The following is a 24,372-nucleotide window of genomic DNA, read 5'->3' as shown; positions in this document are numbered from 1 at the left end:
GGTGTAGCCTCCAACGATATCAGGTCGCATATCTATCGGAACTTTGACAGCAACCGGTCTTTCTTACTACGGTCAAAGTCAAAGAAAGGTACAATCGTATTTCAATTGGCGCAAAAAATCGAATCCGTCCTCATGCCATTGTTCTCTTAGTTATGTTCCAGTCACAGCTTTAGAACACTACAATTTCTTCTCTGTCGACACTCTGTTCATACGCGTCTTTGTGTCCGTGATACTGGAAATAAGCCTCCTGAAACTTCCGGTATGGCGATTCCGGTGGACAGAAGGCGAAGTTCTCCAGGGTGTTTGTCGCTTCGCGGTAATCGTCGAATTCGTAACAAGCATGTTGGTCAGGACGCGTGGCCCATGAGATCAGCTTATCCCAGTCACGGCACCGTCGAAGCTGGCCATCACCCCCTTGGTGCGCAACTGGAGCTGGCATTGGTGTATCGTCCGCAGTGCACATGATATCCTGGCGAAGGCCATCGAGACAGTGGTAGATGTGAAGAAGATTGAAGGGCCGGGGGTCACCCTTGTGCTTTGAGACGATGGCTTTGCGGACAAGTTTCTGGCAGAGTTAGCGATTTAAAGTACAGCTTAGCTTGTGGATACGTACGAGACAATGCAGATCATGGATCCCTTTGATATAGTAGATGCTTCGCTCAGTATCCCATGGGAATCGAGTAGAGGGAGGTAGACTCATACGTTTTGCGAATCCGTCTTCGAGCGTGATTGCCATAGCGTTGGTGTTTATAGCGTCCCATGCTGCCTCCATATCACTATCACTGGCGTTCGGATGCCAGTACTCCGTCATCGCGTGATATGGCACAGTTGTGTCGTAGGCTAGTCCACCTTCGAAATGTGTAAGCTAGAATGAGACTTAGATGGCTCCTTGCTTACTATAGTTACTCTTGGCTGGAATGTGCGCGATACGGAGCTTTGCATTTTCCATCACGAGTAAGATATTCGCTGAAAGAGAAAGCAGCAGAAGAGACATGTACACGACGAAGCTTCGTGTGTTAGTCGGGATGATTTCAGTACTCTTAGAGTCCCACGACACGCCCCCCTTGTCTTCCAAATCAGCTGAGATCTCTTCCTGTTCATCGCTGCATACTGGCTGATATGCTGGAGGCCGCTCCATTCTTCGATGCGCTTTGTGAAGTGAAGGTAGGAAGCCAGCCTCCGCGCCTCCATAGACGGGGGGCGTCCATTGCGTGTAACCAAAACTCGTCTGCAGTTGCACAAACATATGTCGCAAGTATGTCCCGACGAGAACGTCCCCCAACCACAACGCTCCGAGCTCGGACCATGAATGAATAGCGACGCGACCAGCCTCGGTTCATCGTTACATCGCCCAGAAAGCCGTCTTCCCGCCCCGTACAATCGAGGAAGGTCGCAAGCAGATGGAGATGGCGATAGCGATACAAGTGTTACCGAGTGGCTGGAACATGTGTGAAAGGTGAGGGGCTATCTGGGGAGGTGTGCTGGGGCGCAAGGCTGTTACTTGCCAGCCTCGCCAAGACGCTAAATGTGTCAACGGTACCTTCCTTGTTGGGATACTTCACCCTAACACGGCAATCTACGATGTCCAATACTTGGGTCAAGCTATATCTCCGATTGCGCTGTCAATGCGTAGCGGCGGCGAGGTAGCGTAGTTGCAAACTACTTTACCTGTCCGATGTCGCCATGGCTTGAGCCGCTTGACCAGAACACCGGTCAGCAGCAATGGGACAACGATACGTGATTCGAGAAGCAAAGACAAAAGAAGAGCTGGATGAGATAATAAAGGTTATTTGGGCTGCAAACTACACACCTTACGAGCCGTTTATGCAACTCTTCTTTCCGGTTCTTGGCTACACAACGGCTCATCGCGAAGCTGCCATCGCTGAATCGAAACAACGCATCTGGACACAGCACCAAGCCGACAACGCCAGCCATTGGTTCTACGCTTTCGATACAGTCACCAAAAAGACTGTTGGTTGTTCGCAATGGGTAATTTCGACATCCAACCCATTTGTCGCAGGCATACCAAAGTTGACCGCGCCTTGGTGGCCCGAAGGCGAACATCGGAGGTTCTGTGAGTCAATTCTCAATCAGGTGTACAGGCCGCGCGCGAATTGGATGACGCGGCCCCATTGTGGTAAGTGGAGCACCTCTTCTTTTCTCCAAACGCGCTATCTTTGGGTTAAAAAATATGATTGTACGAATCAAAGGAATTATCTTCGTCCTGCCGCTGACCTATGATCAGCACTCAATTGGATGGCGGTGGATCCCGCTCATAGAAATCGTGGCGTTGGCTCTCTTCTCATGCATGTTGGCATCACACGCGCTGACGGGCTTGACCTCGAATGTTGGATGGAAGCATCTAGCATGGGCAAGCCGCTTTACGACAAATTCGGTTTCCAGTCTCTGTTGAAGGTTGCTTTTGACAACGAAGACTCGGAGGCAAGTGATGAATGGAGGAAGTGCGCGCATGAGATGACACCTGCGCCAATCTTTGCCATGTGGAGACCGAAGAAATCTAACGGGGCGAATTCTCAAGGAGGCTTTAATCTGCCATGGGCGTTAGGTACTCAGTGATGAGAAGCACTATTCCAGCGGCCCGTATAGGCCATGGTTAGATTATTCGGAGACTGTAGCAGTGCATAGCGGATATGCAATCCAACAAAGGCATGCTATCCCTCGAAGCGGAGGGGTCTCGGAGGTACCGTATTGTGAGAGAACGCGGCTGGGAAAGGGGGGACTAATGAAACATGAGCATGTTACCTTTGGAAGTTTGGAGAACTGGGAGGGAATGTGTACTAGTGGGGTTTCCCACATATCACACTTACCCATAGCACATAAACGCCCGCCAACGAACACATCTAGCACACCTTGTCTGATCCATTGAATGTGTTGCTGTTCATACTCTTCTGCCATGCTGCTGCGTTCTAGCCAGACAATGCATATTGACGCACCTTGCACCTTCTACTACCATGCTCCTTGACATTGAGACAGTACACGATTGTACATCAACTAATCGGCAAGTTGGCAGCAATCAATACAGTACTTATTACTGCAATCGATGCAAATGTTGCCGAGCTCTTTTGTCTCTCATCTTCTTCTGCACCTGCAGCATTCCCACAGACAGTTGGGTATCGATTCTGCACCAGGATCGGGAGTATGATGCAATATCGGGTAGATTGCTTTTTCTTGAGACATGCTAGAGATCGCTTTCGTGGTAGCGTTTGAGAGATCTTCTCTGCAGGTTTGAGAAGCTATTGGTATTGTTGAGCTAGTTATAGTCTCTTGTCGCCTCCCAAGCTACCATAGCCTGAAAGGTGAATCCAGGGAATGTGACGATGTGTTCGATAGCAAACGCGTAAATACGCTCTAGGAGTGGACAGTCGTGGGGAGGCTTCGTCGGCTAGTGATGTGAGCAATTTCAAGTGAAAGTGTGGTACGTCCTGAAGATAGACAGTGAGATAAAGTAAAGTGTGAAGAAACGTTTGCTGGTCGAAGTGGAATCAATTCCCAACGTATGCAATTGCAAAGCAAGGCGGGAAAATGAGAAAGAACCCACCACTGTGCCACGCTTCAGGCTCTCCCTTGAGGCCAGATACTGGGATTACGTTCTACAAATCGTGCGTCGTTTGGTCATGTCTATACATAGCTTGAGTTGCAGGTATACCCAATAATTGTATATGTACCATTTGGACTTGTGGTGCTTGCTATGTCCATATATCGTTCTTGGTGTGCCCGCTCGCCATCACGGAGGCAAGCTTGAACAGACCGTGAGCGACTACGAATGACTCGCAGAAAGCGGCCAGAGCTACACTCCTTGGGACGGGTTCGGCGGCGCAGTACACTCACTGCCATCCAGCCTCCAGTTTCTCGATTGCCTCATCCTCAAAAACGACATCAGCCATCTTCGCGTTGATATCGGCAATGTTCGCATCGTGGACAGCAGGGGACTTGTCACCACATGCTTCTTCAACGACCTGGTGAAATTGTTAGTGACGTTTACAGCGACTCATGTGTTGCCAAGTCGGTCCACACCATCGGTCGAAACCCATAACACATCGCGTCAAGAGCAGTCGCGCGCACACAACCACTTGTACTGACGCCACAGATTATGACAGTATCGACGTTGAAGAGCCGGAGCTGTGTAGCGAGGTCGGTCGCGAAGAAGGCGGACGGGTAACGCTTGCAGACAACGACTTCGCCAGCAGCAGGCTCTAGTCCCGGAATCCATTTTTCAAGGCCATTGCCGCAGCCGGTCTGGAACAGCTTCAGTAGCGGTACTTTGCTGTAGAAAAGTCCTGCATCCGACATGTCTGGTTCCGTGTATTCGACTCGCGTCCAGATCAACGGCACCTTGCCTTGGCGTGCGGCAGCGACGAGTTTTGCGATGGACGCGGGCGCCGCCGCAGACGCAGGGTTCGATTTGGTGTCCAATGGACTGGCGTCGCTCCAGTAGGCGTTACAAACATCGACAAGTAGCAGCGCCGGCCTCTGCCCCCATCCTATTTTTCCGGCAAAGCCTTTTTGATAATCGCGATGAGCTCTCGAGGGCATTTCGTGGTTTGGGACACTAGAGGTGAGTCATGATTAAATTTCCGGCGGAGAAGCGCAAGGACACTATGACAGTAGCGTCGCGCCGCTTGCTATCGCCAGCGTTGGAGGCCATCACCATCGTCGTCCATTCAATTTAAGGCGCAACGTTGACGGTATCAAGCACTGGTGCCGAATGGAGCTTCGGACCAGTTCCGCCAGGGCAATTAGGCGGCTTTCACGCCCCAGGCTGTCGGGAGTAAGCAACCGGTTCCCAGCGGACCATTAATATACCGACATACACTACCCGAGGTATCTTTATTCATTTCGCACCGCCACATGGACACACCCTCGGCGGAACCCATTTCAAAGGCTCTTGTTCCAATGCAATGGCTTGCGGCACTGTCAACTGCCCTGTCAGCATAGCGTTGATCTCTGGTGCACCCGTTACGCGCGTTTGAGGCACTCAATTCACGACCGAAGCTCGACCCCGGACTTGGCACACCACATGATCGGACTTCCCCACATGAGCGCACAGCCGGAGGCCGATGGCTCTCCTTCTCCTAGGACTGCCAATTCAGTCCCCGCCATGGACGCAAAAGAAGGAAGAATAGGAAACGCCTTTGCGTGCGAGCGCTGTCGAAAGCACAAGGTTCGCTGCGTCCCATCTGACACGCCCGCCATTTGCCAGAGGTTTGTTTACCCAACTGTATTTCTGCTCCACATCGAATGACACGTGCCCCAGATGCCAAAAGGCCAGAGTCGAGTGTGTGGAACATGTTGCGCGCAGACGGCCAGCAAAGGCGCGCAGCGATGGCCAAACACCCACCAAACTGCGCGACTTCGACAAGAAGTTGGACAAGTTATCTGCTATCGTTGCAACAATGGCACCCACTCCAACGCAGTGTAGTCTCCCCTCGGTGGCCACAATCCCTTCGCAGCTGTTAGATTCCTCACAGCAAATGCCGACGCCAACACCAATTGCCGCTCAGCCTGTGTCCATGCCGTCGGCCCCCAGAACTTCCATTCTTCCGGCTCACGCGAATCAATCTGAGACTTCTGCGCCATTCTGGGATTCGATGAATGATACGTTGTCTTACCTTGGTCGACTGGATCCTGTCATCAGATCCATCAGCTTAGTGCATATGCAGATGCTGCTGGATACGTACCGTAACATGGTCGACTTCTTCCCCTTCGTATCATTATCAAGAGAATGCCGCTGCCAGGATCTCTTTCAGAGCCGGCCAATGTTAATGTTTGCCGTGCTGACAGTTTCCTCTTATGATTCCGTCTCGCTTCAGAGAGCACTGAGCCTGGAGTTCCGCAAGGTGGTTATGGTCCGGATTATGAAAGGTGAAAAGACTCTAGACCTTCTGCAAGGACTCTTGGTCTTCATAGCTTGGCATCACCACTACATGGACGTCCAGGCTGTTTCAATCACTATGCTCCTTCAGCTGTGCTTGGGTATAGCACACGACTTAGGCTTAGACAGCATATCCAGGACTGTGAGGAGTCCTCTACAAAAGGAAAACCCAAGAGATAGGGAAGCCAAGCGGGCCTATTTGGGATGCTACTACCTGTCTTCCAACCTAGGTCTGATGGAGCCCGGAAAGGCAAGGGCTATGTCACATACCAGTACACTCCGGAACTACGCGTCAGAACTAGCTTCTTCCTGGGAGAACACGTCGGACGCGGTGCTTCCAATACTGACTGATGTCTGCCAATACATGGAAGACGTGGAGGAGACTTTTCGTAATCAATCTGAGCAAGCGGTCGTGGTTCGTACTCAGGTCAAACGATTGAGTGACAAATGGGACAACATCCGTCTTGCGTCCAAACTGCAAGCAAATGACTTCAGTAAGTAACCATGCCACGATAGGATGCATAGTTACTGATTCATCGCTAGCAATATTGCAATGGCTGCAGCTTGCAGCACGCATACATCTGTATCGGACCGCTGCTTCCATTGATCTCGTGGATCGCGATAGTACACCCTGGGCTTCAGGCTTCCAGTTATCACTACGCGTTACCTTGGTGCGGTCGACTGAACAGTTCCTCGACAACAGCACAAAGCTTCCAACCAAGCATTTCGATTCAGTATCGTTGATCGATTGGCTGAACTTGATAAACACCATCACTAGCTTGAACAAGCTGGCAGTTCATGCTTCACCCATGCCGGGCTGGGATGCTGGTGAACTGCAGATCGCAAAGTCGTTCGACTATTTCCGCGAACAATTATCCTCGCAAATGCCTCGCCCTCGCGATGCCCAGGACGCCCATGAAGACGCGTTTGAGCGGTTTCGACGTATCACATCGGTGATGAGACTAGCATTACACGATGCAGTTGGCAGGGGAAGCCCAAACGGCAATACGTTTGAACTTGCGACTGGTTCAGGACGGACTGTCTCCCTGCTCCATAACCTAGCTCTTCCTAAGATTAACGGAAATGGTTCTACCAATGGGGTAGAAAAGCTGCCGAGTTTGCGGGACGTAACTCCTTCGCTTGACATCACCAGTACCGATTTTCACTGGAAGTTTCTCATGGGTGCGGTCTGAACCAAGGTATATCAAAAGCCTTGTGCCCTCGCATATGGAGGTCTGACACTGGGTACGAAACATTTATTTCCATCGTCCCGACTCGACACCAATCAGCGTCGATTGCGCTTGCATAAATCTTCGCCGTCTCACCGGACTTCCTTTCATGCATCAAACGCCGCACACATCATGCGGCCTCTCTTCGGAGGCATATCCTCCAGACCGGACGATCGGGTATTGTTGACGAGCCAATGACTCCGTCTCGGTGGTCGCGTCCAATGTCCGTCCGTGCCGAGGCCCAGTCTGCTGCACGTCACAGGGCAGACTTTCGGACAAAACCCACAGAAAGCCTATTTGCACGCCTCCGATTACTGCATCCAGATGGTGTCCCGAAATTCTTCCGTAGTTCGTGGTTCCAGCGCGGTTTATTTCCGCTTTGATCTTAGCGATGGTCTGCTTTCGCTTTTACATCTCTTGTTCTATCGTTTATATACCCAGCATCAATTACCGCCTCGAATATATGGTTCCAGTATCCAAAGTGTGTGCAGTTTCTTATTGTCAAAAGTCGGGACCCGAGTTGCAGCCAATTTTTGCTGCGTAAAACTTTACGCGATAACAGATAGGCGCAAGCCACAGGCGTCGTCACAAGACCTTCTGTGCTCCTGGAATCAGCCCAGGCTCTCCAGCTGTATTCGACGTGGAGATGATATATGATAGCATGCCATCAGTAGTCATAACCCAGTTCTTTCGTGTAGATACTTCTGGTCAGCGATCGCTTCGTCGATAGCAAGCTCACTATTCAAGCTCACTAGTCACCGCTTACTTCTTGTGCGTATAGCTGTATCGCCTATTCACCCTATATAATCACTTATCTAGGTTAGGCCGGTTCGACAAAGCGTCAATTTGAGTAGAAAACCACAGCGATCGTCAGTAATGGGCTGTATGTCGAGCAAATCCATTGGAGCAGAACGCAGTGGAAGCGGCGACTCGATGAAGCTAGCAAAATCTCGTGGCCCTACGCATACGATGACCAACATCAAAAAGCAAGCACATGCCAAAGTTATGGAAGTGGTGAGGCCGAGCTCGAGATGCGGTGGAACTCATTCCGGCTGGGCTCTTTATGGTGGTGCTGGTGGTGACAGCGGAGGATATGGTGGTGGTGGCGATGGTGGCGGCGGTGGTGGTTGATGCCGTTAATGCTGAGCTTTCTTACATATTTATCAAAACTATCTGTCGTTATATCAAGATTTTTCTTTAATGGCGTTTTTCTAAAAGTGCGCGTGAAGTATACGAGATGTTCATTAGTCACCAGAAACTGAGCTGCACGTATTTGCAATGCATCAGCCGGACCAGCAAGTGTGAACACTCTCAAAGTTGGGATGACTAGTTGCTTCACCGCACTATGAATCGAATCTAGCAAAGAAGGTTCGGATTGCGGAGACGGAAAATTGCTGAAGATGGCTTTATATTGACGAGTCGTGATATTTGGATATCACTGCGGCACACGATGAAGACAACGTAAAGCAGAATATAAGAGAAAAGGACGGTCTTGAACCATACGTTCACAATTCCCACCTTGATCTACATTCGAAGGCAAAACTCATCATAATGTTCTTTAATCATTTGCACCCACTCCTGACGCGTATTTTTCAGTTGCAGACGAGAACTGACGTTTCTCTACCATATACAGTACATGAGTATACCTGTCTCCCCTTTTCTTTCTTTATTATCGCAAAAGTGTAGTTTGCATATACACTGGTCGAATACACCTCTGAAATCGATTTTAATAGCTACAAGAAGCTGAAAGTTGGAGGAAATCTTTTTCCACTGTCAACCTCAGCTATCTGGTAGAAACATCTTGTTCTCGCCAGGAAGGGACATGTTGCCTATAAATACAGCTACGCGATGTCCTTTGCTGTCACACCTTTGCTCAAAGTTACTCTTCCTGACAGATGTCTATATTGAATGTCCTCAACACTCGACCGTTCGTACTACCCAACTGTACTAGGTCTCACTTTACTTTTGATTGAGGACAGCTTGAACAGTACATACAAGTGCAATAGACAGTCAACAACTGAAGATTGAGGATGGGTGCCATGAGCCAGCAAAGCGACAGGCCGTGGGAGATAAGAGAGATGGTTAGGAAGCGAATGGAGCTTGTAATGTTCTTAACCTTTTTATTGATGCGAATCTGACTTAGGGTATCATTGCGCCGTTGCTGCTTTGACAGCGCTCTATTTTTGAACTGCCCCTTTCACCTGTTGGAGGTTCCCATGGCCTTCTATGCCTTGTTTTGTCGCCTTTGTCCTGATGAATATGCTACAACCCTACTCTCTTGTTCCAAAGCGTACCGTTACGACGTACCTTACCGTATCATGCGGAACGGATGGCCTTCAGTACTGAACACCCAGCTATCCAAGCTTGCAACCTCGACATCCGAGAACGTGAGCCAGAGGTATTTTAATGTTTCCGCTGCCCAGAAGCTTTCTTGCATGTCTACCCACCTATCCTCACCCTTCGTATGCGTATCGTAAACGTCGGCAAGTTGTGCGTAGCCGAATGGCGCTTTGCAATGCTTTTCCATAGCTGAGAAGGCTTCCCAGGCCCATTCACGGTACCGTTGATCGCCCGTTATGCGCCATGCGTAGAAGAGACTTTCCACATACTCGGGCCGGCCTTTATATGCTGGTTCCAGCGACCAGATGCCGCTCTTCATGGCCTCTCGCTCCTGACGTGCGGTTTCTGGGACAAAGTGCGGATCGTCGTATCCGAACTTGGGTATCCAGGCCCAGGTCTCAGGACCGATCTTCGTAGGTGTGGAGGCGTACGAGTGGCGGCAGCCCTCGAGGAGCGCGAGCGCAAAGGTTCGGAGGTAGGGTTGGTCGTAAAGTCTGGAAGCGAGGAGAATGGTGCCAGGTGCGAAGCAGGCGAGGTGTCCTTGCTGATTCTCGTACAGCTTATCGTTATGACGCCCGATGTACAAGTGCTGCATGTAGTGATCAGGTGCAGGTGCGGACCGGGAACTGAGATGCTTGCGTAGGGAGTAGGCTGCGTCGGTAAAGCGTCGCTTGTATGTGCCGATATGAGGATCTGTCCGAGGGGCCAAGAGTGTCATCTTGACAAGGTATTCGTAGTATGAATCATGCCCACCGTCCCAGTGCCTTTGGCGACCCACTGGCTCGCCTGTCATGATATCGATGGGCGCGTCGACCATACCAGCCCACGGTGTCTTCCAGTTGGACCACACTAGGGGTGCCCATGCATTTGTCGAGTTCTGCGTATAGATGGGATCGCCAGTCAATCTGGTCAGGATGCGGTTCTCGAGTATGGAGGAGCCGGTCCGCGCAGGGCCTATGGCGGGATGCTCGTCGTAGCCGTGTTTTGTTGGGTCGTCGCTGAAGACCCAAGAAGGGTCTGGTTCGCCTTGTTCTGTGTCGAAATCGACACGGGGCCACGGCATGCCTGTGGGAGTATCGTATGCTGGGGCAAGCTTCCCTGCTAGAGTGACAGCATGCTCGAGTACAAGGTCGCGTGCCTCTTCGCTCAGTATATCCTCCGGAATGAGCCCAACGTCGTACATGTCCACAATAGACAAGAGCCCGCCCAAGTATCGTATTGTGGTTTCAAAAGGGTCGACGAGGTCCTTCGCTTCGGTGAAGTCGATAGCCAGTATATGCTCCAAAGAATGCGCCAGCTCGTCCCATAGTCCCATCAGGGCCAAGGTGCTCGCCGAGTCCACGATGAAAGCACCCCACCCATTTCTGGACGAGGAATTGCCTCCCGACACAGGGAGAATGTCGTCACAGCCCCAAGCGTTCTCCTTGTACTTCCAGAAGGTATATTTCATGGCATCCCGCACGCTCTTCGCCCGTGCCTCTTCCGCCTTGCCTGTTCCATTCCAGTCTGCATGCTGGATCTGTGCCCCAAACGCTGGTATACCCCTGTCTCGAACAGTCGGGTTCTGGAACTCCTTGATGAGGAGGTACAGTGTGATGACGATGATGGCTGCGAGGAGCTTGAACGACGACTCGGGATTGCGCTCGAATTTCGACTTGCCCCAGCGGCGAAAGCCGGGCATAGTTGGAGAGTGGTAGGAGCCTTATGGTGCTGCCGGATGCGCTCAAGAAGCGGGTGGTAATAGCGCGCACATCTGTTCTCAAGGTGCGGAGCTGGTGCGGAGGTGCGGCAATCGATGTCCAACGTCCCAAGCTATCATGCCAGGCTTGGCTCCAAAGGAACGACCTGCGCGTCGGAGAAGAATACAGGCTTTTCTATATGGTCGATCGTGATTTCAAGATGCGCTAGGTGCATGGGAACGATATGGTTGTGTCGCGCTGGAGTCTGAGGGTTCCTCTAGGCTTGGCACTGACCCTCTATGCGTCGTCATCCCGAACTCTGTGACACCACTGCAGCGCAGTTGCACATTCTCATCCTTGACATGTCTGTCTGGCAGTACGTGCACGTTGTGATCGTGTAATTTTATACGACTAACACTCACATAGATGGTTCAAGGGCATACCGCCCAAGACGCGCATGATGATTGGCGTCGGTGTCATGGCGTACGCGGGCGCTGGTCTATACATATCCGACAAGGCTGAAGAGAAATTTGGCCTCGTCCCGACCGACAAGGATAGGGAAGAGCTGCGGGACGCGCTACCCAAGATCACGCCCGTCGGGAAGTGAAGTCCTGAACAGGCCTTCTCATTCGCGCCCAAAAACAGGACAGCAAACCAAAACAAGTTATCGTCTTCTCGGCATGTTGCGGCAAAAGGTAAGTTTGCTACACTCCCAGATGCCGTGAGTGAGAGTCTGATCACACCTAGATGACAAAGAGTGGCTTCAACACATCTTTAGTATAGGTGTACACGAGTCCTTCGACTCATCACTACAGAGCAGCCTGTGAGCCATCACATGTTCAGGTCTCAATCAAACCGAAAACGACCAACAAGTTCGTTATTATCTTACAATTTTGTACAAGCTACTGTACATATGAAGCCTGATATCATGTTTGTATGCATCGAAAGAAAGACAAACAAGCAAACTGCTCTATCACTTCCCAGCGCCTTTACTCCTTTCCTTTCTTCCAATGCTCAGGCCATTTCGTCTCGTCCTGGCTATAATCCGGTAAATATGTCATTTCCCGTGGGTACAGTTTCTTGTCCAGAAATCTTCTCAGGCCTGCATCGTCGCTACGGTACCAAATCCTTAATAAAACCCTTTCCACCGTCTACCATCTTTCTCCATTCCTTGATCTCTTCCTTGCTTATCTCAGAAAAAGACTCCTCGGCCGCCCATTCTCGGAACGTACCGTTGAATATGCCCTCGAGGTGAATTCGTGCACGGATTGGATCAATCAAATTCCTTCCAGAGTCGAGCAGCGGAGCTTTCTTCTTTTCAGGTACGCTCGCAAGCCAGAGGGGTAGCTCGGAATCTTTCATCGTTAGAAAGTCTGGTCTTGACGGCTTGAGTCTTTTCGCTGTGGGTGCATCGGCGTTGTCCTTCACATGCTTCCGCTTAATAGAGGTATCCACGCCTGATGGTTGCTCACTTGGTTCTTTAGGTTGTGGTAGGATCGGATCGTTTTCTTCGGCCTCATAGTCGTAATTAAAGATGTCATCACCATCCTCATCATCCAAATTGTCGTTCCCGAGTTTTGTACCCGCCTCTAATGTTGCTTGATCTACTGTGTTTCGCACTGCGAAGTCTTCCAGGTAGCTCAGAGGGTAATAAATTATCCCTCCTTGTAACGAGATGTCCCTTATGTCTTTGACGCTATCTTGCAGCATTGTAGTTACATGTTCGATTTCCACACCGTGGCTATCCTTGAACAGTGGATCCTTTTCCCGCCAAGACCGCAGTTGCGTTTGGGATAATTCATCAAAACCACCGAATAGCTTTTGGAGAACAGCTTTCTGACCCCACGTATTCATCAAGCTCGTACGAGTTTTAGTGCTGGACGGAAGCCGATCGACCCACTCTTGAACTTCCTCGCTTGTCATAGGCTCGAAGTTTGGGATATGTTTGGGAAGTAAGACCTCATATATCACATTAAAGGTCGCTTGCTCGGAGGACGGAGGCTTGCTTGGGGGCTCTGAAGGCTTCCTTGACTTCGTAGGACCCTGAGCTCCTTGAGGTCCTTGTGCCGAATTCTTTTTGTTAGAATGGAAACTTTCTTCAATTGCCTTTTGCAGACCTTCGTCCGCTTCATCGCTGTTTTCTCTATCATCGTCGCTATCATCGTCGCTATCATCGTCGCTGTCGTTATCGTCATCGTCATCGTCATCAAGCCCCTTCTCCGAATTTCCGTTATGGCCACGTTCAGGTGGAGATGTCTTGCTTCGATTAAAGAAATTGATTCCAACCAACAGATCGACAGTGCTAGGATAGTTGAGAATCTTCAAAATGCGCGTACTCATCTTGTACGGCAATACATCATCTCCTAGGTTGCTGTCCGCCACGCCCCGAATAATCTCCTGTATGCGCTTGCGCGATGCTAATGAGTGAAAGGCCATGGCTTTCCCGTGCCGCTGCCTGTATTTGTGCCTAAATATGCCGTAGAGTCCATCCGCGCATGTGAGAAAATTCGGGTGATCGAGTATATATTCAAGCATAGCGAACACCCATGGTCCACACGCTGAGCCTTGATCGAACTTATAGCTATTTTCTTTGGTGTCATTAGGGACATGTTTGAGTGTTGCTGCTGTGAATTGCCCTCGCTTGAGATCCATAACTTTTTCGTATCCACAGAGAATCTTACCAGCAACCCGTCCTGCACCATACATTTTTGTTATACACCACTTGCCCTTGCGGTTCTTCTCAAGTGTCACATGGCCGTCTAACCATCTGGCATCATTTCTCTGCTTGTCAATTATCATGAAGCCCCAATGTCTGCCGCCCCCAGGTATTGAGCTTTCGTCTCTGCTAATCATACCATCCGTCACGGGAACAACGATCCATCGTACGTTCTCTTTCTTCATAGCAGCATAACATCCGGTCGAAAGAACACCTTTCTCAAACTCATCCTTGCCGCACATACACTGACCGATGCGGGCCAGGCTGATGGCGGCGCTTGATGGCACGATGACTATATCGCTTCGGTTTTTCAGTTCAATCGTCAAAATGACTGCAGCCAGTTCCAGTGCATTGTTGTCTAGCCAACTATTGTCAGGGTCTGTAGATTGAGTTGCAACAATTTTGATGAATTCATCTACTTTGAGCGCAAGAGGGGTTCCCAGATGATTGTAGTCGATGTAGTTATCTTTGAGCCATTTGTTGATAATATCTTCCCTGGTTTCTAACGGGCGCGAAGCGGGTGGTGGGTCATCTCTACCAGTGTTTCCGGCGGTTGGAGGGCGTTGACCGTTGTCGCTAGACATGACTGACACCTTATTGTTTGCTATTGGAAGATAAGGCCTTGAGATTTGGAAGGGCTGTGGACGGCCACAAATGCAAGTTGCACCCTGGAATCATATGTACCATTTCCTCCAAATCAATGAACAAAGCCAGAGACGAGTAAAAAGAGGAATTGATGCGAGTGACAAAGACATAAGAGAGCAACTGGCTGATTCCTTTGTTCAGTACCAGACGACTCCATCGTTGTTCAAGTCTCTTTCACGCCAGTTTTGCCGAGAAGGTAGCGTCGTTCTTGTACGCGCTGACGGGCAATCAATTAGCGCATTTCCCCATTGTTCGAGTACTCCATTGCAACAATTAGTCACTCGTTAGTCAGCCTGGCTGTTATGAAGAGGAGACATATCGTCGGACTGTGGAAGAAGCTGAACATTTGGAAGCGCTTGTAATGTGACCAATGAAATCTACAGTTCATCATATACGTCTTAGCTACAGGACCGAATTTACGATGAGTGTGCCGAGAAATTGAGGGACTGATGAATACCTATCCCTGCTGCCTGCTTGTCGAGTAGCACTTTTTCAGGATTGTTTATCTCCACTGTCTGACCTCTGACTCCCCACCCCGCCTCTATACGGGTCTTCAGGATCTGCGAAGGGATTTGTCAGAACTTCTTGATCCTCACACGGCCTTTGCCGGCACCTTTCAGTTCTGGACTGGCTGTCTGAGCCTGGGGTAGCATCTATGAATGTGATGCCGAAGTTGTTCATCCGAATGGGGCCTGCCCGAGTGCCGAGGCCAGCAGATGGTAGATCACGGTGGTTGTCAGTGTGGGTAGTGGACGAAGGGTTACTAAGATCGTCTAGTCTGATCGACTGTTGCACATCGGCTCGTTGATTCATGTACGCGGCAAAGAGAGCGAATGCGAAGTAGGCAACCATGCTGCTGCTGGTAAGCTGAGGTCCTAGTGATTCGAGTCCACGTGGTGTTTCAGACTTACCATAACGCTCCCAGCATTCCCAAGATCTCACATCCTCGTACGATACCCTTTGCCCATCGGCTCCGCCCTTCCAACACATTCATTGTCTTGTCATATTGCCAGCACGTATCGTAGCTGTCGTCGATTTTGTTGCTAGGAAAGCTATCTAGCCAAACAGCACCTAGAGTAACCAGGGGGAAATAAATCGAGAAGCACATAGACCAGAGCATGCCAGCACGGTTGGAGATTCGCGCGGACCGGTAGTGGCTTCGAAGCAGGAGCAAAAGGTCAATAACCAGCAACAGAGGGTTGAAAACGAGGATCGCGATGATTGTGCTATGGAGACATCGATTAGCATCTCTTCGTGCCTATAGCAGTAGAACAGATGAACAAGACAACCTACAATGTCCCACCAATGGCTCCAGCACTCAGATACTCAGGCCCTGACAGACCTTCTCCGTTTTCTTGAGCTCTCTCCACGTTGAAGGTCTTGTCCAAGTTTGCATAGGTAAGCGGCAAGCTCTTGGTCTCCGTCTGGAATACGAAGTCCGATGGTCTGGACCCTAGCCCAAAGCCGTTGAAGTCCAGATCTCTCGTGCTGCTCACGTTCCAGCACTGAACCTCGCGGTGTGAGCTAAGCAACCAGTGCGCCATGGCGGCGCAGAGACCGAACTGTGCTACAGCGATGAGTATAGACAGAGCAAGGAGTGCATCGGTTGCGGATCGGGTGCTGTTAGGCCAGCGTGTGGATTTTGCGCGAACGAACATGAAGAAGCACGATCGTATCTTCTCCCACGAGGTAGTTCGTGCCATGATGGTCGGGATGGATGTCTGTAGGGTGTCGTGTAGTTACAGGTCAATGTCCTGAATACTGGAAAGGGTGATGAACGACGATGGCAGGAGAGCAGGAATGCTTCAAGGGCAGTGGCAGGCTCCCAGATTCTCAGGGTCGTATTGTTATCTGGTAGCGGTTCGACGAGTACCGTGGTTGCAAAGTCGGGGGCGAGGGGGCTCCATGATGCGATTCCCTCTTGTAGGAGAGATGTGTCTGTGTTGCATACTCTGTACGATTATGATGTCGCGTTTTCGAGAGGAAGCGACGACAGTGGTTAGGTGATCAACGAGCCACGTGGTAAGTAAACGAGGGAAGAGCGACTGGTAGGAAGGTATCAACTTGAATTTGCAGCTACATAGAAACATCGGGCGCGGGGGGGTAACAAAAGACAAAAAGGCTCGTGACAGTGAAAAGGAGATTAATCGTATCCAAGAGGTATTGCAGTTTACATGCGGCTGCGATAGGGCCTAGGCACAGCCGGCTGGAAAAGCCTATCCGGCAGCCTATTTCCGTACTGATCGAACCGGTAATCCTCCTTTTGTTCGATCCACATCTGCCCGCATGTCAGCCTCATGCTAACATCTAGAGCTTGCTACCGTAACGGGGCGGGTAGCCAGTGTTGTAACCACTCACCTCACGTTCGGCGTACTGCCTGTCCAACGGCACTGGTTGTGGATTTAGTATTTCTTCGTCGCCAAAGCCCGCGTCTCCTTGAAACCTACGCGAATAATGGGCTGCGCCGATGGGTTGCGGTGCACCGTACTCGGCGTACCCACGGGGGGCGTACTGACCTGGGCGTTGGTTGGCGCGCGCATTGCTCTGCATCCAGGAGTCGCGCTCGGGAAGACGGTCCTCGAACGATTCAGGGCGGCGGCCGAGGGGCTCAGGGAAGGGACGGGTCTGGTTGTAGTTGCCTTGGGTCTCAATAGGGTACTGCGAGCGGTAGTGGTCTTGCTGCTCGAAGCGCTCGTCATACTGAGTCTCGTAACGAGCATCGCGGCCTTGGTGTTCAAAGTGAGCGTCGTAACGGGGAGCGGGACCGCGGTCGTCGTAGTGTTGAGGTCCGCGCTCGCGCTCATCGATGTACACGTCGCGACGCTCCTCGTAGTGGGCTGCAGGATGACGGTCGCGCTCAACCCAGACATCGCGGTGTTCCTCTACATGACGAGGCGGCGCACCGTCACGCTCGACCCAGACTTCCCGGTCAATGTGCGTTGTGTGCGTCGGCTGAGGCTGAGGCTGGGCCTGAGGCTGGGGAGGTTCCTGGTGGATGTCGATGTCGATATGAGTTTCCTTCTTGGACTTGGGCTTATGCGGCTCCTCGTACGGCTCCAGAGCAGTCAAGTAGCCGAGCACCGCGCTGAGACTGGCTTGCGCGATGTTGAGCTCCTTCTCTCTGTTCTCCAGCTTCTCCTTCTCGCTGAGCAGCCAGTAGACGCGGTGCCTGACACCGATACGGCGACCGTCCTGGATATCGCCAGCGACGCGCTCCGTGTGCGGCGTGATGTTCTCGAGAGCGCCGCGCACATCGCGCATGCATCCGTAGACCCATTTGGACTTCTCAGGGTTGGCTTCGAGGATGTCGTGGATCTCGCGGATGGAGAGAAGACGTCTCACTTCATCAAGGTCGGATTGGACGCGGCCAATGATGCGCACATAGACTGCATTGGAAGGACCGACGTCGCGGACGCGTTTAGCCTTATTAAGGAATTCGGCAAGCTTATAAGCACCTCCAAGGGCACCAGCGGCAGCACCGAGGGTGAGAATCTCTCCTTTAACCATGACGGGCGGTGTGAGGATAGCTCCAGGGAGCTACCGGCAAGGTGATGGTGATGGTTCAATTGAGTGAATGAGGGCCTGCGTCTCTGCCTGTACCTGGCGCGAGCATCCCGCGCAGGTTCAACCGGCTGCGAAAGTGGGGATAGACGCTTTGGTGAGTTTGTGAGGAGAGCAGAGTTGTTGTCCGTCAGCTACTCAGGGCAGCCTTGACAGGGGCCGATGATGTTTAGTGTTATTCGGGGGCTGGGTGCTAGCCACATGGGGGCCGACTAGCTGCAGCTCATCACTCCTCGCGACCAGTCCGAGGTCCTTCCTCCCCCATAGCTCCACCCGCGAACATGTGGCTTCCATCGCTTGCAACCGACGAGCTGATCATGTTCACCAAGCAGATCGAAAGCGGTGAAGAGAGACACTTTGACCTTGTATCAAGAGAGCTTTCTCGGCGCTGTAAACAACATCTAAACAACATCTCCACGTCGTGTTTACTCCATCTTTGATACGCGCCTGGATCATCCCAGCTCGACTTGTCAGCTCCACCGCGACAACGCACCGACCAGCCCTGAAACCTGCTTGTCAAAACCTTCGCTTTATTTACCGTATTTCCCGATGAACGCACGAACTTTAGGGTCGCTCAAGCTTAGTTCGCTACCTTCTGCATCCAGCAACTCTCGGTCCTTATTCTCAAGCTCAAGCTCCATCGCCTTCAGTTGCTCGTCCAACTCTGGGTTCATCAAGCTAGCCTGCTGGAATGGCGCGTGCTTATATAGCGCGCTCAAAATAGCCCTCAGATCTGTGTCTGCTTTGCTGGATCGCTCAGCGAGTCCGTCATGAATCGATGTCGCGGTAGATTCATAGTGATCTTGAAGCTTCTTGCCCCGCTCAAGTTGAGCTTGCTGCAGAACATCTTGTAGGCTTTCGATGTTATCCTGACTGAAAGATATGCCTGCGTGACGAAGCGCATCTTGAAGTGCTACCGGAAGCTCAAGCGTCGATGTAGGCTTGAGCTTGACCATGGGAGTAAAAGCCGAGGTGCTGGAGTTCATGCGTTTCAATCCGGGTGTCGCAGCCAGTGCCTGTGTCTCTGGTGTGCGCTTCGCTGCTGCTGCCTGGACGTGCGCCAGTGCTTGTTGGAACTCGTCAGTATCTTGCGTGCCAGTGTTGATTATGCTGAGACGTTTGCCCATGTATTCGAGTGTTGAGAGCACCTAGTTTGTTAGCAACAGTCCAATGTCTCTTGGGATGTTACTCACATAGTTGAGCCACGCAGTTCGTGCCTGTGTTCTGTCTCTATCTTTACGCTCCTTCATTTCAGTCATCGGCTTGCGTATCTCATGCTCGACAACCATTTCAGCGACAGATGCGATTTCAGAGTGTAACTCTTCCAGTTCAGCTTGCAGGGCGACCTTTCTCTCTTTGAGATTGGCCTCTGCTTCCTCGGAAAGACCGTTCTGGGAGTCTGCTAATGCGTTGGTGAGAAACACAGTATCCACTCGAGCTTTGATCTCTGCAGCACGAAAGGAAATAATCGCCTTGCACCACTGCTCCATCGACTTCTCGTCTTCGCTGACTTCAGGCTCAGTGACGATCTGAGACACTAGCTTAGGGAGTCGGCTTAAGATCTGATCGTCTGACGTGAAGCGTTCCGAGAGGTAGCTTTTCAGTGTTGACTTGTCAGAATCAATCTCGCGCTGAGCATCGTCCATCTGCTCTGTGACGGATGCAACTACATCATCGACCTATGCGTATTAGAAAAGTTGAGTTTGTAATTTGTCACAACATACAGAGACGTCTAGACGAGTTTTTTCTTGTCCCTCCTTCCTTCTCCGCTCGTTTCTTGCATGTTCGACATCCAAATTGGGCTTGTCAAGAGCTTTTAACTTCATCAGAGCATCTTTCTGTGCCTCCAAAACTTTGGACTGCTCCTCAATCGCAGTAGTGGAGCTTCTCAATGATTCAATTGCTGCAGCAATTTCATGATCCAAAATGGGTCGGATGGGTTCACCTTCGCTTTCGTACTGGTGCAAAAGGCCCTTCTTCTTGAGAGTCTGGTACCTAGACTCAGTCAGCAAAAGCCTGTATAATCAGAGTTTGGACTCACAATTCTAGCTCCTCTTTACTGAGCAGGGTGTCCTCGTGTAGGTACTCCTCAACCCACACCGCAGCTTCGTGCTTGGTCTTCACATCCTCAAAACCTAGGAGAATGTTATCGAGATCGACTTTGAGACCTCGCTCCTCGACTACGTTTAGCAAGTGATGAGCTGCTTGTTCTTCTGCCATTCTATCAGAGGGTGTGTTCCAGTGTCGGTGTTTTGTGGCAGATGCGAATGCAGTTAGGTCGGAGCATTCGATACGGTGAGCCGCAAGAGCCACTCGCGCAGTCGCGGTTTTGGGAGATTTTGACGCGCCTCGCGACTTTCACTTTGACGTTACACCACAGCACCCAAATACATACATACAAGTCTCCGATCCGTAGTAAACATGCCTCCAAGCGCGCTAGAACCCGTCATAACTCCCGAGCCTCCCAAAGACACCACGAAGCAAACTACACCGCTACCCAGCAACCCCGCGCACGAGGAGCAACAATACCTCTCTTTGATCCGCGATATACTCGAAAATGGCGAACATCGCCCCGACAGGACAGGAACCGGCACACGCGCAATTCCTTTTCCCGCACAAATGAAGTTCGCATTATCGCGACCTTCGAGCAACCCCACAGAGCCACCAGAACTCATCCTGCCCCTCCTCACAACAAAAAGAGTATTTACTCGTGCCGTAATTGGCGAGTTGCTATGGTTTGTCGCAGGCAGCACACACAGCAAGTCTCTCTCGGACGCTGGTATCAAGATCTGGGACGGCAACGGCAGTCGGGAGTACCTCGACAAGGTGGGCCTAAACCACTACGAGGAAGGCGAGCTGGGTCCAGTATACGGCTTCCAGTGGCGGCATTTTGGCGCCGAGTACAAGGGACATGCAGAGGATTACACAGGCCAAGGTGTCGACCAACTCGCTGAGATAATCGACAAGTTGAAGAACAAGCCCTACGACCGGCGCATCATACTAAGTGCATGGAATCCCGCAGATATCAAGAAGATGGCCTTGCCACCTTGCCATATGTTTGCGCAATTCTATGTTTCCTTCCCGGGACACAAGCAAGGCGAGGAACGACCAAGAGGCGTCCTACATTCCCTCCTCTACCAGAGATCCTGCGATATGGGTCTCGGTGTACCTTTCAACATCGCCTCCTACGCGCTTCTCACCCACATGCTAGCTCATGTGTGCGACCTAACGCCCGGTACATTTACACATACAATGGGCGATGCACACGTATATATCGACCACATAGATGCGCTCAAGGTGCAGCTGGAGCGCGAACCGCGAGAGTTCCCTACACTCAAGATCAATCGAGAGATTGGGGGCAGCATCGATGGTTGGAAAGCCGAGGAATTTGAGGTCGTGGGGTACAAGCCACATGCCGCTATATCCATGAAGATGAGTGTATAGTTCTTCTCAGTGAGCAGCTTGGTACACATGAAACATTTGATGAATGCGAGAGTACGTCTCATTGCCTGTTAGAGCAGCTACACTGTATGTTGCATAGGTCTCCTACACTACGTGTATCGTCTACATTTCTGCCTTGTCTTTATATATGAACAAGGAGAGTTTGATATGAATCTTGTCCTAGCAGCGCGACTTCCGAATCGTGATCGCACATCACCATGAGCCTATTCAGACGTAAAGGTAGATGATGATTTCCCCATAGTATCATACGGACATACATAACGATCTTACGCTCCCTGCATTAGTCTTGCCATGCTATTGTCATGTTATGCGTCGATATTCATTCCAGCAGTTCTTTTCCAACCACGAGGTCACACAACGGCACTGGTCCAGGATGCAGTACTGATGGAAAGAAGTATTGCATTACCACGCTGCTTTCAACAACAGCGAGTTGGTATCTAATGCATCCCAAACGCCAGCCATGATTTTCCCCACCTGCAAACACGCAATGCAAGAACTCGAAAGACTTCAGGTCTGCTTATCTGTGGCTGGTCTTTCCGATACCACGCTTTCCGGCAGTCTGAACAATTGTTAGCACCCGCACTGAATAGGGAGGAGAGAATAAAGAAACTTACCAAATGCTTGATCAAGGAACCAGTCTGGTGCCTATCGGCCTCACCCTGTCTAGCCATCCTGTTCATCTTCTTCTGCGACAGCTTGGCCAGCTTCTCAGCCTTAGAGGCGGCAGTCTCGTTTGTAACACCATCCGTTCTCCTGTTGGTGCTTTGGCTGCGGCCTCGGCTCTTAGCACGCTCAAGCATAGCAGCGCCGGGCGTATCAACGTCCATGGCATCGCCACCGGGACCCTCTGATCTTCCACGAGCCAAGCTGCGGCCTCGCGCCTCTGCCTTTGCAGTCGTACGCTCAACCGCCTTTGAAGCATCGTAGCCAAGACTTTCGAGATGCGATTCCATCTGTGACATCTGCTTCGCCTTCTTAGTCCTGGGAATGACGGCCCTGTTCTTGAGACTCTTGCGCATCTTGGCTTCGTTCCGGATGAGTTGCCTCTTCTCACGGATGAGCTCTGCCTTGTACCTAATGTCCGCCTCCTCTGCGTCCTCCAGATCATCGTCCGACTCGTAGAAACCCTCAGCCTCCAGCTTCTCTTCTTCAGCCTCAAGTGCGGCAAGCTTAGCCTCAATGTCAGGGTCGATGAAGTCGTAAACGTTCTGGCCCTTGAAGACCTCGGGAATGCGATCATGTTTCCACTCGTCGTTCTCGAGAAGGTAGTTCTTGCGAAGGTCGATGTTGTACACACCAGCTCCACCATTCTCTTCTTCCAGGTCACGCTCGAGGAGCGGCCTGTCAGGATCTTCCTTGTCGTACTTCTTCTTGTTAAGCACTGCTTCTGGAATAGATGTCTCGCGAGTGACGCCGCCCAACGGTTGGGCAACGTGGATTCGGCGAAGCAGTTCACCAAGACGACCGGAAGGCTCGCCGGCGCTGTTGGTACCAGCCTTGAGCTTCTCGGCGTTGCGAGCAGCAATCAAGCGGTCGCAGACCGAGTTTCGCACAGCCATGACACCTTCGAGGGTGTTGCAGGAAAGCTCTAGCATCTCGACTTCGCCAGACTTGAGCATACCCTGGAGCTGTTCCTGTGTCTCGGGATCGAGCTGTTCCGGACGCATAAGATCGATCTTGTTGACAACGATAGAGATCAACTTGTTAGCAAATAGAGGCTTGATGTTGTTGAAGAGGGCGATCTGCGAGGCGACAGAGTAACCGCACTGCTCACTGAGATCCATGAAGTAGAGGATGTGGGCGCGCAAGTGGGCAATGGCACAGATAGACTGATGTTCGATGGTGTTCATGTCCTCGAGTGCGTGGTCCAGGATACCAGGCGTGTCAACAGCCTGGAAGCGAAGCATCTTGTAGTCGAAATGTCCGACGTACAGACTCTTTGTGGTGAAAGCATAGGGCTGCACCTCGACGTCGGCTCTTGAGATGGACTTGAGGAACGACGACTTGCCGACGTTGGGGAAACCAGCAATGACGAGTGTGCGGGTATTGGGGTCGATAGATGGGAGACGGCCCAAATGCTGCCTGACCTGCTCAAGGTAGACTAGAGGGTCCTTTAACCTCTTGCAAATGGTAGCCATACGTCCCAGCGCCGCCCTCTTCAGCTGCTTGCACTGGAACAGGGATTGTCCGTACTTGAGAAGGCGCACGTAGTCGCGCGCAACTGTCTCGATCAGCGACTTTGCAGTCGAAAGCTGACCGAGAGCAATTCGGAAGTGGTCCGCATCGTACAGGGTGTTGAGGAGATCGCGGTGGAACGGGTGGATATCCGCAAGGCGCGGGAAAGCCTCGATGGTGGTGTTGAGGCGCTCGGTAAAGGTTTCGGACGTGTACTTGACTTTTCGCGTGTAGAAGGCTCGAATTCTGCTGATCTTGAAACCCGCACGAATCTGCGTCGGCAGTCTAGGAATTTGTCAGCTTCTCGTCTTTTCGTGCGGTACGTATTGCGCCTTCAAAATCGCGACAGTGCAGGGCGGCAGAAAGAAGGCGCTTTGCGCGAGTGCGTTTGGAGAAGGAACCTACCTCCTCTGGGTCCTGGAAAGTACAATGTCCAGAAATTCCTGGCTCGTAGGCACAGCGGGGATGTCTTTCCACTGAGTCTTCATTTTGGCGACTGCGGTATGTTGTTGTCGTGGGAGGCGGTCTGCGCTATCCAGAACTTCAGGGCAAAAAAGTTCGAGAGGCTATCGATACCACCGTGTGGGGCACGTCCAAATAGTTCGCCTCACCAACGCTAGTCCCGCATCCGGTCGCGCTAGCGCCTTGATTGCTGACCTGCACATCCGAACA

General features: G+C 51.4%; 12 protein-coding genes across 12 annotated transcripts; 4 read left to right on the top strand and 8 right to left on the bottom strand.

Moving 5' to 3' along the window:
- Positions 1 to 169: 169 nt before the first annotated feature.
- Positions 170 to 1,246, bottom strand: J4E82_002091 (uncharacterized protein; the record flags this gene model as incomplete). Its single annotated transcript, XM_051728394.1, has 3 exons — positions 170 to 565; positions 614 to 849; positions 898 to 1,246. 3 exons carry the CDS (start codon positions 1,244 to 1,246, stop codon positions 170 to 172), a joined length of 981 nt encoding a protein of 326 aa, XP_051591807.1.
- A 476-nt stretch (positions 1,247 to 1,722) lies between these two features.
- Positions 1,723 to 2,577, top strand: J4E82_002090 (uncharacterized protein; the record flags this gene model as incomplete). Its single annotated transcript, XM_051728393.1, has 2 exons — positions 1,723 to 2,137; positions 2,246 to 2,577. The coding sequence occupies 2 exons, from the start codon at positions 1,723 to 1,725 to the stop codon at positions 2,575 to 2,577; spliced, it is 747 nt and encodes a 248-aa protein (XP_051591806.1).
- A 1,268-nt stretch (positions 2,578 to 3,845) lies between these two features.
- Positions 3,846 to 4,554, bottom strand: J4E82_002089 (uncharacterized protein; the record flags this gene model as incomplete). Its single annotated transcript, XM_051728392.1, has 2 exons — positions 3,846 to 3,977; positions 4,036 to 4,554. The coding sequence occupies 2 exons, from the start codon at positions 4,552 to 4,554 to the stop codon at positions 3,846 to 3,848; spliced, it is 651 nt and encodes a 216-aa protein (XP_051591805.1).
- A 484-nt stretch (positions 4,555 to 5,038) lies between these two features.
- Positions 5,039 to 7,086, top strand: J4E82_002088 (uncharacterized protein; the record flags this gene model as incomplete). Its single annotated transcript, XM_051728391.1, has 3 exons — positions 5,039 to 5,223; positions 5,276 to 6,387; positions 6,437 to 7,086. 3 exons carry the CDS (start codon positions 5,039 to 5,041, stop codon positions 7,084 to 7,086), a joined length of 1,947 nt encoding a protein of 648 aa, XP_051591804.1.
- A 2,344-nt stretch (positions 7,087 to 9,430) lies between these two features.
- J4E82_002087 (uncharacterized protein) lies at positions 9,431 to 11,143 on the bottom strand (the record flags this gene model as incomplete). Its single annotated transcript, XM_051728390.1, has 1 exon — positions 9,431 to 11,143. One exon carries the CDS (start codon positions 11,141 to 11,143, stop codon positions 9,431 to 9,433), a length of 1,713 nt encoding a protein of 570 aa, XP_051591803.1.
- A 297-nt stretch (positions 11,144 to 11,440) lies between these two features.
- On the top strand, positions 11,441 to 11,748 carry J4E82_002086 (uncharacterized protein; the record flags this gene model as incomplete). Its single annotated transcript, XM_051728389.1, has 2 exons — positions 11,441 to 11,517; positions 11,568 to 11,748. 2 exons carry the CDS (start codon positions 11,441 to 11,443, stop codon positions 11,746 to 11,748), a joined length of 258 nt encoding a protein of 85 aa, XP_051591802.1.
- A 506-nt stretch (positions 11,749 to 12,254) lies between these two features.
- Positions 12,255 to 14,659, bottom strand: J4E82_002085 (uncharacterized protein; the record flags this gene model as incomplete). The annotated part of the gene is made up of 2 exons (XM_051728388.1): positions 12,255 to 14,433; positions 14,652 to 14,659. 2 exons carry the CDS (start codon positions 14,657 to 14,659, stop codon positions 12,255 to 12,257), a joined length of 2,187 nt encoding a protein of 728 aa, XP_051591801.1.
- A 1,132-nt stretch (positions 14,660 to 15,791) lies between these two features.
- Positions 15,792 to 16,205, bottom strand: J4E82_002084 (uncharacterized protein; the record flags this gene model as incomplete). The annotated part of the gene is made up of 1 exon (XM_051728387.1): positions 15,792 to 16,205. One exon carries the CDS (start codon positions 16,203 to 16,205, stop codon positions 15,792 to 15,794), a length of 414 nt encoding a protein of 137 aa, XP_051591800.1.
- Positions 16,206 to 16,809: 604 nt separating this feature from the next.
- J4E82_002083 (uncharacterized protein) lies at positions 16,810 to 18,009 on the bottom strand (the record flags this gene model as incomplete). The annotated part of the gene is made up of 1 exon (XM_051728386.1): positions 16,810 to 18,009. The coding sequence occupies one exon, from the start codon at positions 18,007 to 18,009 to the stop codon at positions 16,810 to 16,812; it is 1,200 nt and encodes a 399-aa protein (XP_051591799.1).
- Positions 18,010 to 18,593: 584 nt separating this feature from the next.
- Positions 18,594 to 20,283, bottom strand: J4E82_002082 (uncharacterized protein; the record flags this gene model as incomplete). The annotated part of the gene is made up of 4 exons (XM_051728385.1): positions 18,594 to 19,211; positions 19,257 to 19,742; positions 19,788 to 20,058; positions 20,105 to 20,283. The coding sequence occupies 4 exons, from the start codon at positions 20,281 to 20,283 to the stop codon at positions 18,594 to 18,596; spliced, it is 1,554 nt and encodes a 517-aa protein (XP_051591798.1).
- A 201-nt stretch (positions 20,284 to 20,484) lies between these two features.
- Positions 20,485 to 21,507, top strand: TMP1 (Thymidylate synthase; the record flags this gene model as incomplete). The annotated part of the gene is made up of 1 exon (XM_051728384.1): positions 20,485 to 21,507. One exon carries the CDS (start codon positions 20,485 to 20,487, stop codon positions 21,505 to 21,507), a length of 1,023 nt encoding a protein of 340 aa, XP_051591797.1.
- Positions 21,508 to 22,042: 535 nt separating this feature from the next.
- Positions 22,043 to 24,188, bottom strand: NOG1 (Nucleolar GTP-binding protein 1; the record flags this gene model as incomplete). The annotated part of the gene is made up of 3 exons (XM_051728383.1): positions 22,043 to 22,084; positions 22,140 to 23,985; positions 24,106 to 24,188. 3 exons carry the CDS (start codon positions 24,186 to 24,188, stop codon positions 22,043 to 22,045), a joined length of 1,971 nt encoding a protein of 656 aa, XP_051591796.1.
- Between the last annotated feature and the right edge of the window lie 184 nt (positions 24,189 to 24,372).

The sequence above is a fragment of the Alternaria postmessia genome, assembly GCF_024291825.1.
Source record: "Alternaria postmessia strain BMP 2775 chromosome Unknown scaffold_8, whole genome shotgun sequence".
In the NCBI taxonomy this organism is placed as follows: domain Eukaryota; kingdom Fungi; phylum Ascomycota; class Dothideomycetes; order Pleosporales; family Pleosporaceae; genus Alternaria; species Alternaria postmessia.
The sequence above is the reverse complement of the archived record's forward strand: the minus strand, read 5'-3'. Positions and strand labels throughout refer to the sequence as shown.